This window comes from Urtica dioica, chromosome 4 (assembly GCF_054948205.1).
Source record: "Urtica dioica subsp. dioica isolate 48M chromosome 4, U.dioica_male_clone48M_v1_H2, whole genome shotgun sequence".
Taxonomy (NCBI): Eukaryota; Viridiplantae; Streptophyta; class Magnoliopsida; order Rosales; family Urticaceae; genus Urtica; species Urtica dioica.
In genome coordinates, this window is record NC_142759.1 from 5,440,250 (window position 1) to 5,453,653 (window position 13,404).

The 13,404-nt window shown below is 32.3% G+C and overlaps 1 protein-coding gene across 1 annotated transcript; it reads left to right on the forward strand.

Annotated features, from left to right (window-relative positions):
* Positions 1–3,567: 3,567 nt before the first annotated feature.
* On the forward strand, positions 3,568–6,799 carry STY1 (Lateral root primordium (LRP) protein-like protein). The gene is made up of 2 exons (XM_089613837.1): positions 3,568–5,123; positions 5,676–6,799. The coding sequence occupies exons 1-2, from the start codon at positions 4,574–4,576 to the stop codon at positions 6,077–6,079; spliced, it is 954 nt and encodes a 317-aa protein (XP_089469963.1). The 5' UTR covers positions 3,568–4,573; the 3' UTR covers positions 6,080–6,799.
* The last annotated feature ends 6,605 nt before the right edge of the window (positions 6,800–13,404 follow it).

Consider the following 13,404-nt stretch of genomic DNA (forward strand, 5'->3'; position numbering starts at 1 on the left):
TATTCTGTGTTGATAATAAATATTCCCTCCTAAAAAATGTTTTACTCATTTTATTTTTATATATGCAGAGAATATCAACTTGGGCTAATAATATCGTAATAATAACTTCACAATGTGATCGTACAATTAGTAACGATAGATATGTCACATGAGAGCTTTACGTAGACGGAGCTGTGAAAGATATAAGGCATATTAGGGGAAGTTAGTTAGTCCGATATATATTGAAGGATTATTTATGTTGATTCTAACAAAAATATAAATATTTATAATCTCCCGATATCTTAAGAATCCTAAAGATATTAATCAAACGTGACAAAGCATATGCACGTACAGTCAAAACAAGGAAACATAGTGTGGAAACAAGAACAATTAAATTACGGAATCATGAAACAAAACATCAATAAAAATTTAGTTCATAACTACTTAACTAAAAGAAAAAATGATGAAGAATTTATGATTAAAAGTTGTGAAAGAGAAGAGAAGAACTATAGTTGAATATAAAAGCAAAGCTCAAAATTCAAAGCTAATATATATATTTTTTTAAATTTTTTTAAGGAAAAGCTCACACTTAAAATAATGATAATTATGTTTGTTGGAGTATAAACTCGAGTATCCAAAAGGGTCAAGAAGGGTCCAAAAATGCATGTTTTTGAGTTATGGTTCTATAAAAAGCACGCTCACAATTTTTCAAAAGAAATTTTATTTTGTAGATTGATCACTAAGTAGCAAAATATTAAAATTGAGCTTATTATATGTGCATATTATATGAAACTGGACTTTTAATTTTTCACATTTTGGACAAAAGGTTCATCTTTACTTAGTGTTAAAATTGTCATCACATCGAAAACATACGCATTGACACAAAATTAATTAAAAATGGAGGTCGAGATAACAAATTATGCAATTTTGTAATTTTATAGATACAGTAAAGACAAAGACTATATATATATATATATATATTTAAGGGAAAATATTGTAATACGTGTATGTCATCAAAATGCGGCGACTATTTACATCAAACTGCATGTTTATACCTTGAAAAAAAGTTTATTGTGTCAAATTTAACATTTTTTTTATGACTTTCTGTTGTGGTTCATATCAAATATTATTCTCTTATTGCCTTTATTAATAAATTTTCTTGAGAAAGCAAACTAAATGCCATAAAGACGTGTCATATTTAACTAAATAAAAAATTTTAGGTTATAAATTGTTATTAATAGTGATGAAAAAGGATACATCAAATATTTATTAATATCATGAGAATATTCACTATATTTACTATACATAATATTATACTTTTATTTAATTTATGGAAATTGTATACAAGTTTAAGTGGACATTGGTAAATGAACATGTATCCAAAATTAGTATTAAAATCTTTTGATTTATTATTTTTGTTTATATAATATTTAATCTAATTGGCGTGTTAACTATATAAAATAAGAATAAATTGTTTAAAGAAAACACCATGGCCTAATAAATGTACGGCCTCTCAAATCCGTTAATAACTCTTATTCGCCGATACAGCAGGCCGGCGGAGCGAAGAACTACATTTATAACCAACATTTATAGGCATCAATATTTGGAAAATAAAAGAATTTGTGTAAATGACCAAAGTAACCTTTAGATCCAATAGTCAACTGCTTATACAGGTTAAGTGTTTTTTTTTTCCTAGAATATTGCACGTCAATTAAGAAATTAACGACACAGTTGGTCCCCCATTTGCTACTTAAATACTCGGATTAATAAAGCTTAAATTAATTTTTAAATATAAAAAATATATATAAAAATTAAAGTACGAGGAGGTGGCGCTTTGTTCCCCTCTGTGACCACAAACTACACAAAAGGCATGATTATTTTTTGGAAGTTCGATGAAATACTCCTCTTTTTCACTGCCCGAATCTCTCTACATCAATAAACTATATAGTAGAGTCCTTTCCTTTCGACATGAATATATTTTTGGCTGTGTTAGAAAAATGGAATTTGAAAACTGCGTTACACGTGTCCGTAACAAGGATAATGTACTTAAATTAACAAAAAAAAAAAAATTGAAAATGGAATATAGCGTACTAGTTATAGCTATTTAATTTTGATAATTACTTTTGTAAATTATCTTAGCTAAAGCAAATAGATTAACGTTCATGAACTGTATTATGAGCTCGCCTTTTACCACAATATGATCTTCATTATTTGTAGTCGATGAAGATCAATGAACAACATGGGCGTTACAGTTGTCACAATGTGGAATGTGAAGCTGATTTGTTATTTCTTGTATACATGGTCATAGAAGTGGCTAGGGTTGACAGAGACTGCCGAGAAAAAAGGATTGTCCACGCGAAAGATAAAAAAAAAAAAAATTCAAAGTAATGTATACCCTCGAGGCATTCATATTAAAGGATAGTGGGTATTAAGACGGTGGATCGTCGAGGCAATAATCGGCCTGAGATCTAGACCGGCGAGAGTAAACCTGTGTGGGTCGTCAAGACAATGACTGGTCATGAGTTTGGTCTTCTAGACAGACTCCATCAAGAAGATCAGTGAGTTTCGATTTCTGACTATCATCGAGAATAGTGACAAATGATCATAATCCATGACTATAGTTAAATTATGAGCCAAAATATTACATTTTCTACGAATAAAACATAAATCAAGAATAGTGAAGAGGATAGAGAATGGATAATGTGTAGGATTTTACCCAATTATGTGATCGGCACATCACTCTTATTAATATAATTTGTGATTATGAGAGAGTACGATTGAATCCCAAATGTTTTGCCAACCGAACTTGCATGTCAAACATAGCCCGAACAGTACTATTGTAGCGGCTTCGGCGCGTAGGGGCAAGAAACTGAATCTGTTGAACTCAATTTGAGAGCAAATTGAGTTTCGTTATAATGCGATACACTCTAAATTAGACATTTCCAGTTATATGCATGATACTATCACTATTTAATATTATTTTTGATTTAATTATAAAATTTAAAAGTGATTAGAATTCGTGTGAAGTGAAGCAAATTAAGTTGCTAAGGAAGACGACATGCAATATGATTTTTCTTTCATGAGTGTAAATTTGTTTTTTTTTTGTGCGTAAAAGTTGCCCAAAATTTTCAATAGATAAGAGTATGAAAATCAATAATATAAATATCTTATATCCCTAAACAAAATAAAATAAGACTTTAAGACAACAATGATTCAAATCTAGAATTGGATAAAAGGATATTGCGTGAAAACTTTCATGATCGGAACATAGATCACACAAAATTCGAGGTTAAATTTGTTATTAATTTTTTTAAAGATAATTTTATTGTCAGTGAAAATTGAACCCACGACCTCCAATTAAAAATAAAATAACCAATTATACCCCGAGTTAAAATTTGTCATTAGTGTTTGAATTGTCCATTCTCTTAAAAAAGAAAGAAAAAAAGAGGATAATTAAAGTGATACCTTACAGTTGAAGTTGAGGAAAAACAAATAAGGTATAAATATTGGTATAAAAGAACAAACAAATAAATAATTTTTCTTTTTTCTTGACCAAAGAAATAAATAAATAGATAAATAGACGAACAAGGGAGAGAGGTCATTAAAGGGAGGGCCAGATAAAAGTAGCGGGTTTTCCGGTACAAAGGAGATGAAGAGGGAAGCGAAAGGGAAAAGCTAGTTTTACGACACGTGTCATAATCATGACCGTTAGATTATAACGCAAGGAGATCGGAGAACCGGTCGATGGATTTGAGAATATAAGAGAGAGAGAAGAAAATAAAGACGATGAAATAATATGAAACGACACACAATCTCTCTCTCTCTCTCTCCCCCTCTCTTTCACTCACTCCACTTCTCACTCTCCCCCAAATCCACATAACCAAAAACCCAAAAGGGAGACTGATATATATCTGAAGTTAGATATATAATAAGAGAGAGAGAGAGAGTGTAGAATTAGAGACTTCGAGAGAGAGACAGAGAGAGACTTAATTTGGGGGCAACGGCGCAGTGGACACAGAGAGAGAGAGAGAGAGAGAAAGAAGCATGGCGGCGCGTTGCAGTTGCAGAGAGAGATAGAGAGAGAAAGACAGAAGAGAGAGAGAGAGAGAGAGAGAGAGAGAGAGAGAGAGAGAGAGAGAAGAATAGAAGTAAATAAAGGGCAAGTCATTAGAGGGAAAAAGTGGTGTTTCTTCTGTTGAATAAATAATGCTTCTGGTTTCATTTTCAATTTCAGAAGAAACAAAACAAAAGAAAGAGGAAAAGAGATCACTTAGTATTAGCTGCTTGTCGTAGAAGAACAAGTACACACACAGGCCACGAAGAAAAAAAAAATCGGTGCGTATGTATTCGATCAAAAAAGCGTGATTAACGCTGCCACAAACCCAAAAAAAAAAAAAAAAAACTAAAACCCCCTCCTCTCTCTCTCTCTCTCTCTCTTGAAATCAATCTGGAAAGCAATCAAAGATCAGAGAGAGAATCAAGAAAGGGTTATGGATTTGGAGAATAACCAGAAGAAACAACAACAGCAATTCAAGTGTTGTACTGACACAGTAGATCACACGACAACAACAACAACAACTTCATCGTCATCGTCATGGCAGGCTTCTTCTCACTAGGCGGCGGCGGCGGAGGAGCGGGATCGTCCTCCTCCACGGGACGACCACCGCAGACGTCACCGGAGCATCAGGAGCAAGGCGGCGGAGGAGTGTTCTGGACGCAGCAGCCGTACAAGGCGCTATCGTCGGCGTCGAACTTCGATCTGTGGCAGGCGCAGCCTCAGGTGGTGTACCGGCAGCAGGCGGAGGAGCAGCAAGGCGGAGGGTTATATTCCGGCGCGGCGGCGAGGTCTTCGTCGGGGTCGGCAGGAGGCGTGAGCTGTCAGGACTGCGGCAACCAGGCGAAGAAGGACTGCCCCCACATGAGGTGCCGCACCTGTTGCAAGAGCCGGGGATTGGAATGCGCCACGCACGTGAAGAGCACGTGGGTCCCCGCCTCCAAGCGCCGCGAGAGGCAGCACCTCCTTCAGGCCGCCGCCACCACTTCTAATCACGACCACCACCACGTCACCACCGCCGCCAAGCGTCACCGGGATAATTCATCCTCCGCCATCACTCCCCGCCTTCCTTCTTCCTCATCAGCACAAGGTATATATATATATATATCTATGTATGTATGTGTGTATATACTCTCTCTCTCCATTCTCTCTCTCTCTCCGTGCATCTGCATATCAATGTTTATATGATATATATATGTACACACACATGTATTGACATTTCGCATCCCTTTCACTTTCTCTCTGTGTGTGTGAAAGGTTTTTTTTTTCTTTCAATTGTTATCAATATGTATATATTATAAATATATACATGGATAGCGTGTCAAGAAAATTCTTTGAAAAATATGACCTAATTATAAAAATATATAGTAAGATGTTACTATCATTATTATGGGTGATCGGCTTCTTTTCCTTCCATTTTTTTTTTCTCTTATTCTTTCTTTCTTTCTTCTTCTTCTTCTTCTTCTTATTATTATTATCATCATCCTTTTTTGATTTGTGATACTCAACTGATAAAAGTATTATTCACACGTTTTTATAGATCTTACGGATCAGGGTTTTTCGTCTACTTTTTTCTTCTTCTACCTTGTTATACAACACAATAGGAAAATTATATGTATCTTGTTCTTGTGGGTTGAATTAGGGTTTGAAGTGGGGAACTTTCCGGCGGAGGTGAGCTCAAGCGCGGTGTTCCGGTGCGTGAGGGTGAGCTCGGTGGACAGCGCGGAAGACCAGTACGCGTACCAGACGGCCGTGAACATCGGAGGCCACGTGTTCAAAGGCATCTTATTAGACCACGGCCCAGATATCAATCAATCCGCTAACTATAGCTCCGCCAATATCGCCGGCGGAGACACCTCTTCCGGCGGGGCTCAGCCTCTCGACCTCATCGCCACGTCGAGCCATCACACCGCGGCTCAACCGCCACCGCCACATCAGCATCAGCAGTTTGACCCGTCGGCGCTTTACCAATCGGCCGCGGTGCCTCAGCCGATCAACGCCTACACGATCGCCGGCACGCAGTTCTTCCTTCCGCCGAGGTCTTAGGGAATTTCCAGAGGTAAAGAAAAGTCGTTGAATATATATATTATTGTTAATGATGATGATCGTTCACACTTGTTCATTAATTAGTTTGATCATCTTCTCTAATCAAGGTTGTTAAGCTAGAGCTAGATATAGTATGATAATGAATCATGATGACCTTTTTCTGTTTTTTGTTTTTTTTTTTATTCTTAGAGGATGTTTTTTGTTGTGTACTTGTAGAAGAAGGGAACTTTTGATTTGAGAGATTTGATTTTAGGGGAGGAAGGGAGACGATAGTGGGGGTTTAATGAGAGGGTTATTTTGAGAGGGAGAGAGAAATGAATGAGAGGGAATATTTGATGTTATATCATATGATTAAGAGGAAGGGTTATTTGATATATATTAGATCATGACATATTGTGTTTGCTTGGAATTGGAAGTGGAGACTAAAAAGTTTAAAGAGATGATCTTTATATCATTATTCATCGATTAATACGTTCGATATGTCTTAGTCTCTTGAATTCTCTTCTTTATTTTCTTGAGCCTTGGAAATTAATGTCATGGTCTTCATGTGTGATTTTTCATATATAATAAATATTGTTATGCTAGTAGTTTTGAATTTCGAAGCTGCTTTTTTGCCCGTTAATCCGTTTGTGTGCCGGGTTAATAATAATAACTATTATGAAACGCAATACACGTTCTACAATGGTTCAATTAAAAACACAAATTACTTGATATTATTACTTAAAAAAAATGAACATACACATCCATTCCGAAATAACTTATAGAAATTTATTTCTATCTAATTTTTCTCTCTTGACATGACTTCTGAAAGAAGTATATATATATATATATATATATATATATATATATATATATATATATATATCATTACATCATTTTTCAGCGAAAATCATGCAAAGATGTGACCTTTGATTTGTTTGAACTTTGAATCATTGGACAGGTCTTCAAGGAAACAAGAATTTCAATTTCTTAATAAACATGCGCATTAAAACACTTAGTTTATATTCATGTTTATATGTTCTAGCAAGCCAATAATATATAAAATGGCGAGCATATATAATGTAAATAAATTGAACTCAGAAATATCGTAATGATAGAAACGATCTGACACAAGGCATGATTCCTAATTTTACATTCATTAATGGCTTTGTAATTATGGGTCTCTCTCATTTCCCAATAGCTAATATCAAAATGGCTTCCTATATAGTCTCTAATTAATATATATGGCGTGTTTATAGCTAGCTAGCCCATGCGTAGACATTACTCTCTCATTAATATTATTAATTGCACTCACACATGGTTTATGGTTGAAATTACGCCAGCTAGTTATACTTGCACATCAACTGATGGGCAAAAACCTTGTGGTCAAGTTTAAAATTACAAGTACAAAAGGTGTTCCATGTTATTGTTAACTTAAGGAAGAGGAGTTCGATTTGAAATTTGACTATCTTATCATGAAATAATATCAACGTTGTTATCTATAATAAGTATTCAGTGATCCATATTATTTTTCCATTTTTGCTTATATTTTGTTTTTTCTGGCATGATCTGCGGAAATTCAACTATTTATATTTACGTAAATGATTGAGAAACGCATCTAATACTCAGAATGTGCTTCGACTTAACTACTCCTTATATATATATATGATGTAATACATATATATAATGTAATACATAGATATATAATGTAATATATATATATATATATATATATATATATATATATATATATATGAATTTGAATGGAAAACTGAAAACTTTTATCATACAAGCAAAACGTATCTCTAGATCATGCAGACCCAACTATATCTATAGATGATTAATATCATAATCACTACTTTGTGTATATAATATACACATATATATATACACACACACACATATATATATATATATATATATATATATATATATATATGAATTTGAATGGAAAACTGAAAGCTTTTATCATACATGGCAAACATATCTCTAGATCATGCAGACCAACTATATGTATAGATGATTAATATCATAGTCACTACTACTTTGCATATTAAATAATCAAAACAACTTAATAATGATTAGAGTAATAAAAATATTCATTCTAACAGACACACACATATATTATATTTAAATTTTCTGCCAAGTAGATTTGTTCTAGATGTCTGTATATATGCATGTAGTTTCGAGACATTGCCGTGAACTAATTTTTATATTAAAATAATATATGTGATCAATTTTCCTACTTGCAAATATATTTTTGGAAAATACTGAATATATTTTCTCAAGGTAGAGTGGATAAAATAGTGATCTTCCTCAAATAAATCCATTACAATTCCAAGAAATTACGTGTTTTGACCAGAACCGAGCAGTAGTGTTTTTTTTTTTTTTAATCGATCAGTAGTTTGTAACTTTGTATGAGGGTTCTTGTTCGTATGATCATCTTTCTTTCTTTTCATTTTCCTTACAAAAAGGATAATTTTCCTTTTTTATGGGTCTGTACTTGTGTTTGTGAAGACCTTCCAAAGGAAGCGAAGTTTCTACTATTTATAGTAACACTCGTAGTTCATGTCAGTTGTACTGCGCTCGTTTAGATTCTTTATTATAAATAATTGAGGTCTTAGCAGAATGATAAAAAAGAGGAGAGGGTTTTTATTTATTATTATTTATTTTTGCGTAAAAGAGGAGAAGATACAGTTTTGAGATTGAGAGTATGATGATTTAGGTTTTTTATCCCCTATTTTGAAAGAAATCCGTAAAGTTTTGCAGGCCAAGGAAATAGTTAATCATTTCCGTGACCAGAATGAGGACTTTAATGAAAAATGATATGCTAGCATAGACATATCAACATATGTTTATATTGGTATATATTTAATTCGGAAAGATAAAAAAAGCCTGATAAGTTATTGACTCTCAAGGCATGTGTCATAATATTTTGACCCATATTCTATTTAAAATTTGACAAATGAATCTTAAATTTATGTATGTTCTAACATCAAATGTTATAAATCAATAATAAAAAAATTATTATTATTTGTAATTATAACTTACCACTAGGCATAAGATTTATCATCAAAGAAGATTAGTTACTTCTCAGTGTCAATACATTGTACTCTTTATACTAGCCTTCTTTTTTCTATATATCTCATTTTATCATTATTATTTTAAAGTACCATTAATCTTAAAAATCTTAAGTCAAGTATTATAGTGCTGTGATATATATTTCAACAGTATATATATTAAGGAGAACTCAGATATAATTGAAGATATATGGATTTGTACAATAAGTACTTTTGTTTTTATATAATTAATCAATATGAATAAATACTACAAGAATCTCGTACAGAGATTGAATCCGTAATTTTGGAAGTTAAAGTTGCAAATGTAATTAAGTATAGATTAGATTTTTTTGTTCCCAAGTAAATCATGTGATGAAATGCAAGTTATTTACAACCTCAAAAGTGTTTGCTATTTTGGATTCAATTGTTCATTCTAACAGTAACAGTACAACATGCGTATAAATCGACTCAAAGTTGTAAATTCGTCGAATTAAATGATCCCAAGAAGGAGAAAGATACAGATAAAACAGAAGTAGAAGAACATAGGTTTTCGTGTAAGCAACAATGTTAGGTGGCATGTGATAGCATGGGTCTTTATTGTTGTCTTATCAATTCCACTGCGCCTTTTGTAAATTAAATATTTATATTTGTATACTGACATATACTTATACTGTAATCCATATACTGTCTACATATATGGATGCAATGCAAGTGCAAGTGCAAGTGTGCAACATGTGACAAATTAATTAATTTTCATTTTCTCGCAGTCTAAGCACATCATAGATTTGATAGTCCCCCACAAATCAAAAGCTACTCATTTTGTCGCATTCCAATATCAATACTTCAATGAATTATTTTATTTCACTCAAATATTTACACGAGCATGTCTATAATAATGTAAACAAGAAAAATTTATTCCCTATTAAAAAAAGTAACATTTATTAATATATATCTAAGTGCATAGTATTTTATGCACCACAAACAAGATCAGTATTTTTTTCATTGATATGTGTATATATATTATATTTACAGATTTTAAAATATATATATATATATATATATATTTACATCTTAATGCAATCAAATATTTAAAATTCAAACATGGTTCAATATTTCGAAGAAAATTAAAAGCTCAAATATGTCAAAAATTAAAGAAACCTTATTTTTCTTAGATATTCTTTAATTGTAACTTCTTGTTAGCTTGAAAATTATCTTTTGTTTTGTTTTATAATATATCTAATCTTAACGACATTAATAAAAAAAAAAAACTGTTGTACAGAAAAAAGGAAACATAAATATCTGTTGAACAAATCTCTGGTAGAAAGGTTTAGCTAACCAATTTTAGAAAGGGTTAGCTAAGAAAATAATTATAGATTTTTAATCTAATAATTTTAAATATATCAACTAAACTTTGAAATTTTATAACTATTAATTTCATAACCCAGAAATCATTGACGAACTCGACCGAGGAGTTAAAAAAAACTTTATAGTTTAGTACAAGCTCTATGAACGTAGTCCAATGAATTAAATTTAATTATGAAGCTCCAAATATATTTTTCCCATAAGGTTAGACATACAGTAGGCGATAGTTATACATGCTAAATATCACTTATCTCATCATACAATAGGCGATAGTTTTACATGCTAAAAATAATTATACTATTATATATTAAATTGGATGGCAAAAGGTTAGGTAGAAATTGCCTCCACCACAAGTTTAGGGCTTAAAGACAAAGCAAATTTGTTACTGCAGCATATAGTGTTACCATGCTATGCGATGCAGCTGTTTTTTTTTTTTTTTTTTTACGCTCTTTTTTCAGAAAAAAAAATACAAATTACAATAATGTTTTGTTTTATGAATGTGTATATGTGCATTATCAATACTATTTCTAAATAGCGAAGGTCGAATTGACTAAATGTAATGTATTTGGATTACCATTCCCAATGCGCAATTTATTTTTTGGTAGGGGAATTTGCTTATTACTTTACAAAATCAGCAGATGATGATTAAGCAAACGTAAATGACGACCTTCTGATCTATCTGTTCTCTTCTAATAATATATTAACAAAAATCCACTTTTCTCGGATTCTCATGTTTTTCTTGAGCAGCACAAAGAGGAATAATTTACGAAAATATTCATTTTCTTACACAATTAGCAAAGAGGAACGAATTAATATTCCTTAAAAAAAAAAAAAAAAACTTCTAATTGAATTTCGAAGTCCGTAACGTACAAGTCTCCGGATATGTTGCTCTTTAATTGGTTTTGATTATAGAACAATTCACTTTATGACCAATTTCCCAGAAGAAAAAGGGTACCACAAAAGAAAAAAATATGAACAATTCACTATACATAATCGTCCTCTCGAATATAGTCTATTTATTATGGCTATACCCTTGATATATAGATAGACGAGTTGTTAATTCCTACTCCTAGTACTAAACTAACTAAGAAAACCCCTATAAGCATAGACAAGCAGATTCCACAGGTTTCACATCCAAAATACAGAAATATATACATCTATATAAAACTAAAACTCTATGTTTATAGTAAGAAAAAATGTACACAAATTATTATAAAAGCGTGAGAGAGGTGAAATACCCACCTGAACAGTGAACACTCCCTCTACAATTTCAGCTTTCCATTCAGATTCACTGTGTACATCACCAAGAAATATAATCTCTACAAAGCTTGAGATCTGTCTCAGACTAGCTATAGCTACGCATCTTTTGCCTGATTTTGTGTGAGGGAATGAGAGAAGGCTTAGAGAAAAAGAGTCTTTTTTTTTGGAAAATTCCAATAATAATAATATAGTATACAACAAAACAATTAGTAATGGTCAACAGTTTTTGCTAAAAAAGAAAAGGAAACCCACACGCAATGAGAAAAAAAAAATAGAAATGCATATATCCATGTATAAAACGCCACGCATATTCAGAAAGTCTCTCTCTCTCTCTCTGAAGAAGAACCATTCAAAAGAAGCGATGTGTGGTGTTGTGTTGTGTGCATTGATTTGTTTGTAGTTGGTGTAGCAGTATTGTACTATAATAGTGTCTCTCTTTGGGGTTATTATGAATGATACATGTTAGGGCAATTGTAGGGTTGTTAACGTTATCAGATTGGAGGGACTAGGGTGAGCCCAGAAGTTAAAATTGAGTTTAATGCACAACCAAATTACATAAAAACAAAAATGGAGTGATTTTTTATTTATTTATTATTATATTGTCTTTCTTTCTTTCTTTCTTTAACTTGTGGTCATCGTTTTAATGTGGTCCCAAAAAAGACCTAACTGCAAAAAAGGCTTTTGCTTTGAAGGTGAAGAAATGACTTACTTTCACTCTTTCAATAATCCTGTTTAAGAAGTAAGAACCGCGTTGAAAATAAATATATACTGTATACACATATTGTATATGTGTGTTGTGTAAATGTTAGACTGTGTTGGCTAAAGGAAAGCTGCAAATTAGATGTTATATCAGATGTGGCTTTTAAGGCCACATTATGATATTTTGGAACCCAAAGCTTGTTTTTGTCTCATGAATCGTCTCTTCAAATGGGGTCAGCGCTTATATTCTCTTTGGTTTATATGAATATCTCAGTCAGGCTTTATATCCCCAGAGATTTCTTTTGGTCGACAAAACGATTATATTGAAAAGCTTATATATAATCCAGAGAGAGATAGAGAGATAGAGAATCCATATGTTTATTAATGCCGTTTTAAAAGCAAACTGAGCATGAACAAACTTTTGCTGTCTGTTTCTAAAGTTTGTCTCCCGTTTTCTTTTCTTTCCATGTACGTGAATCTCTTTTCTTTCCATAACGTGGTGTGTGAGCTTTTCTCTATAAAATCCATTATTTTATAATTATTTTTCGGGTATCGAACAAATTTAAATCAAAAAGTCTTCTCTACAATCCAATCCACCTTTAATTAATGTACGGTTCTTATCCATTGTACTGTAGTCCGATTCTATAAAAAATAAAAAAATATACTCACACTCTAAATTGCATAAAAACCACTACTTACAGATTATCAACACAAACACAATCATCATGCACAGCTTCAATAAAACTAAAGTCTAATCTCTTTTCCTATTTGTCGTGTCTATAACGTAATGTTGCGCACTTGTTTAAAAATAGTATATCTATACAATAATAATAAAAAATATATATCTTCGTTTGCCAATACTGAGTCATGTAGGCCAAACGCTGAAACAGCTCAATTTTCATCTTAGATATTCCCACAATTCTAGGAGAAAGAGAAACCGACCAATAAAATTGGAGCTCCACAACT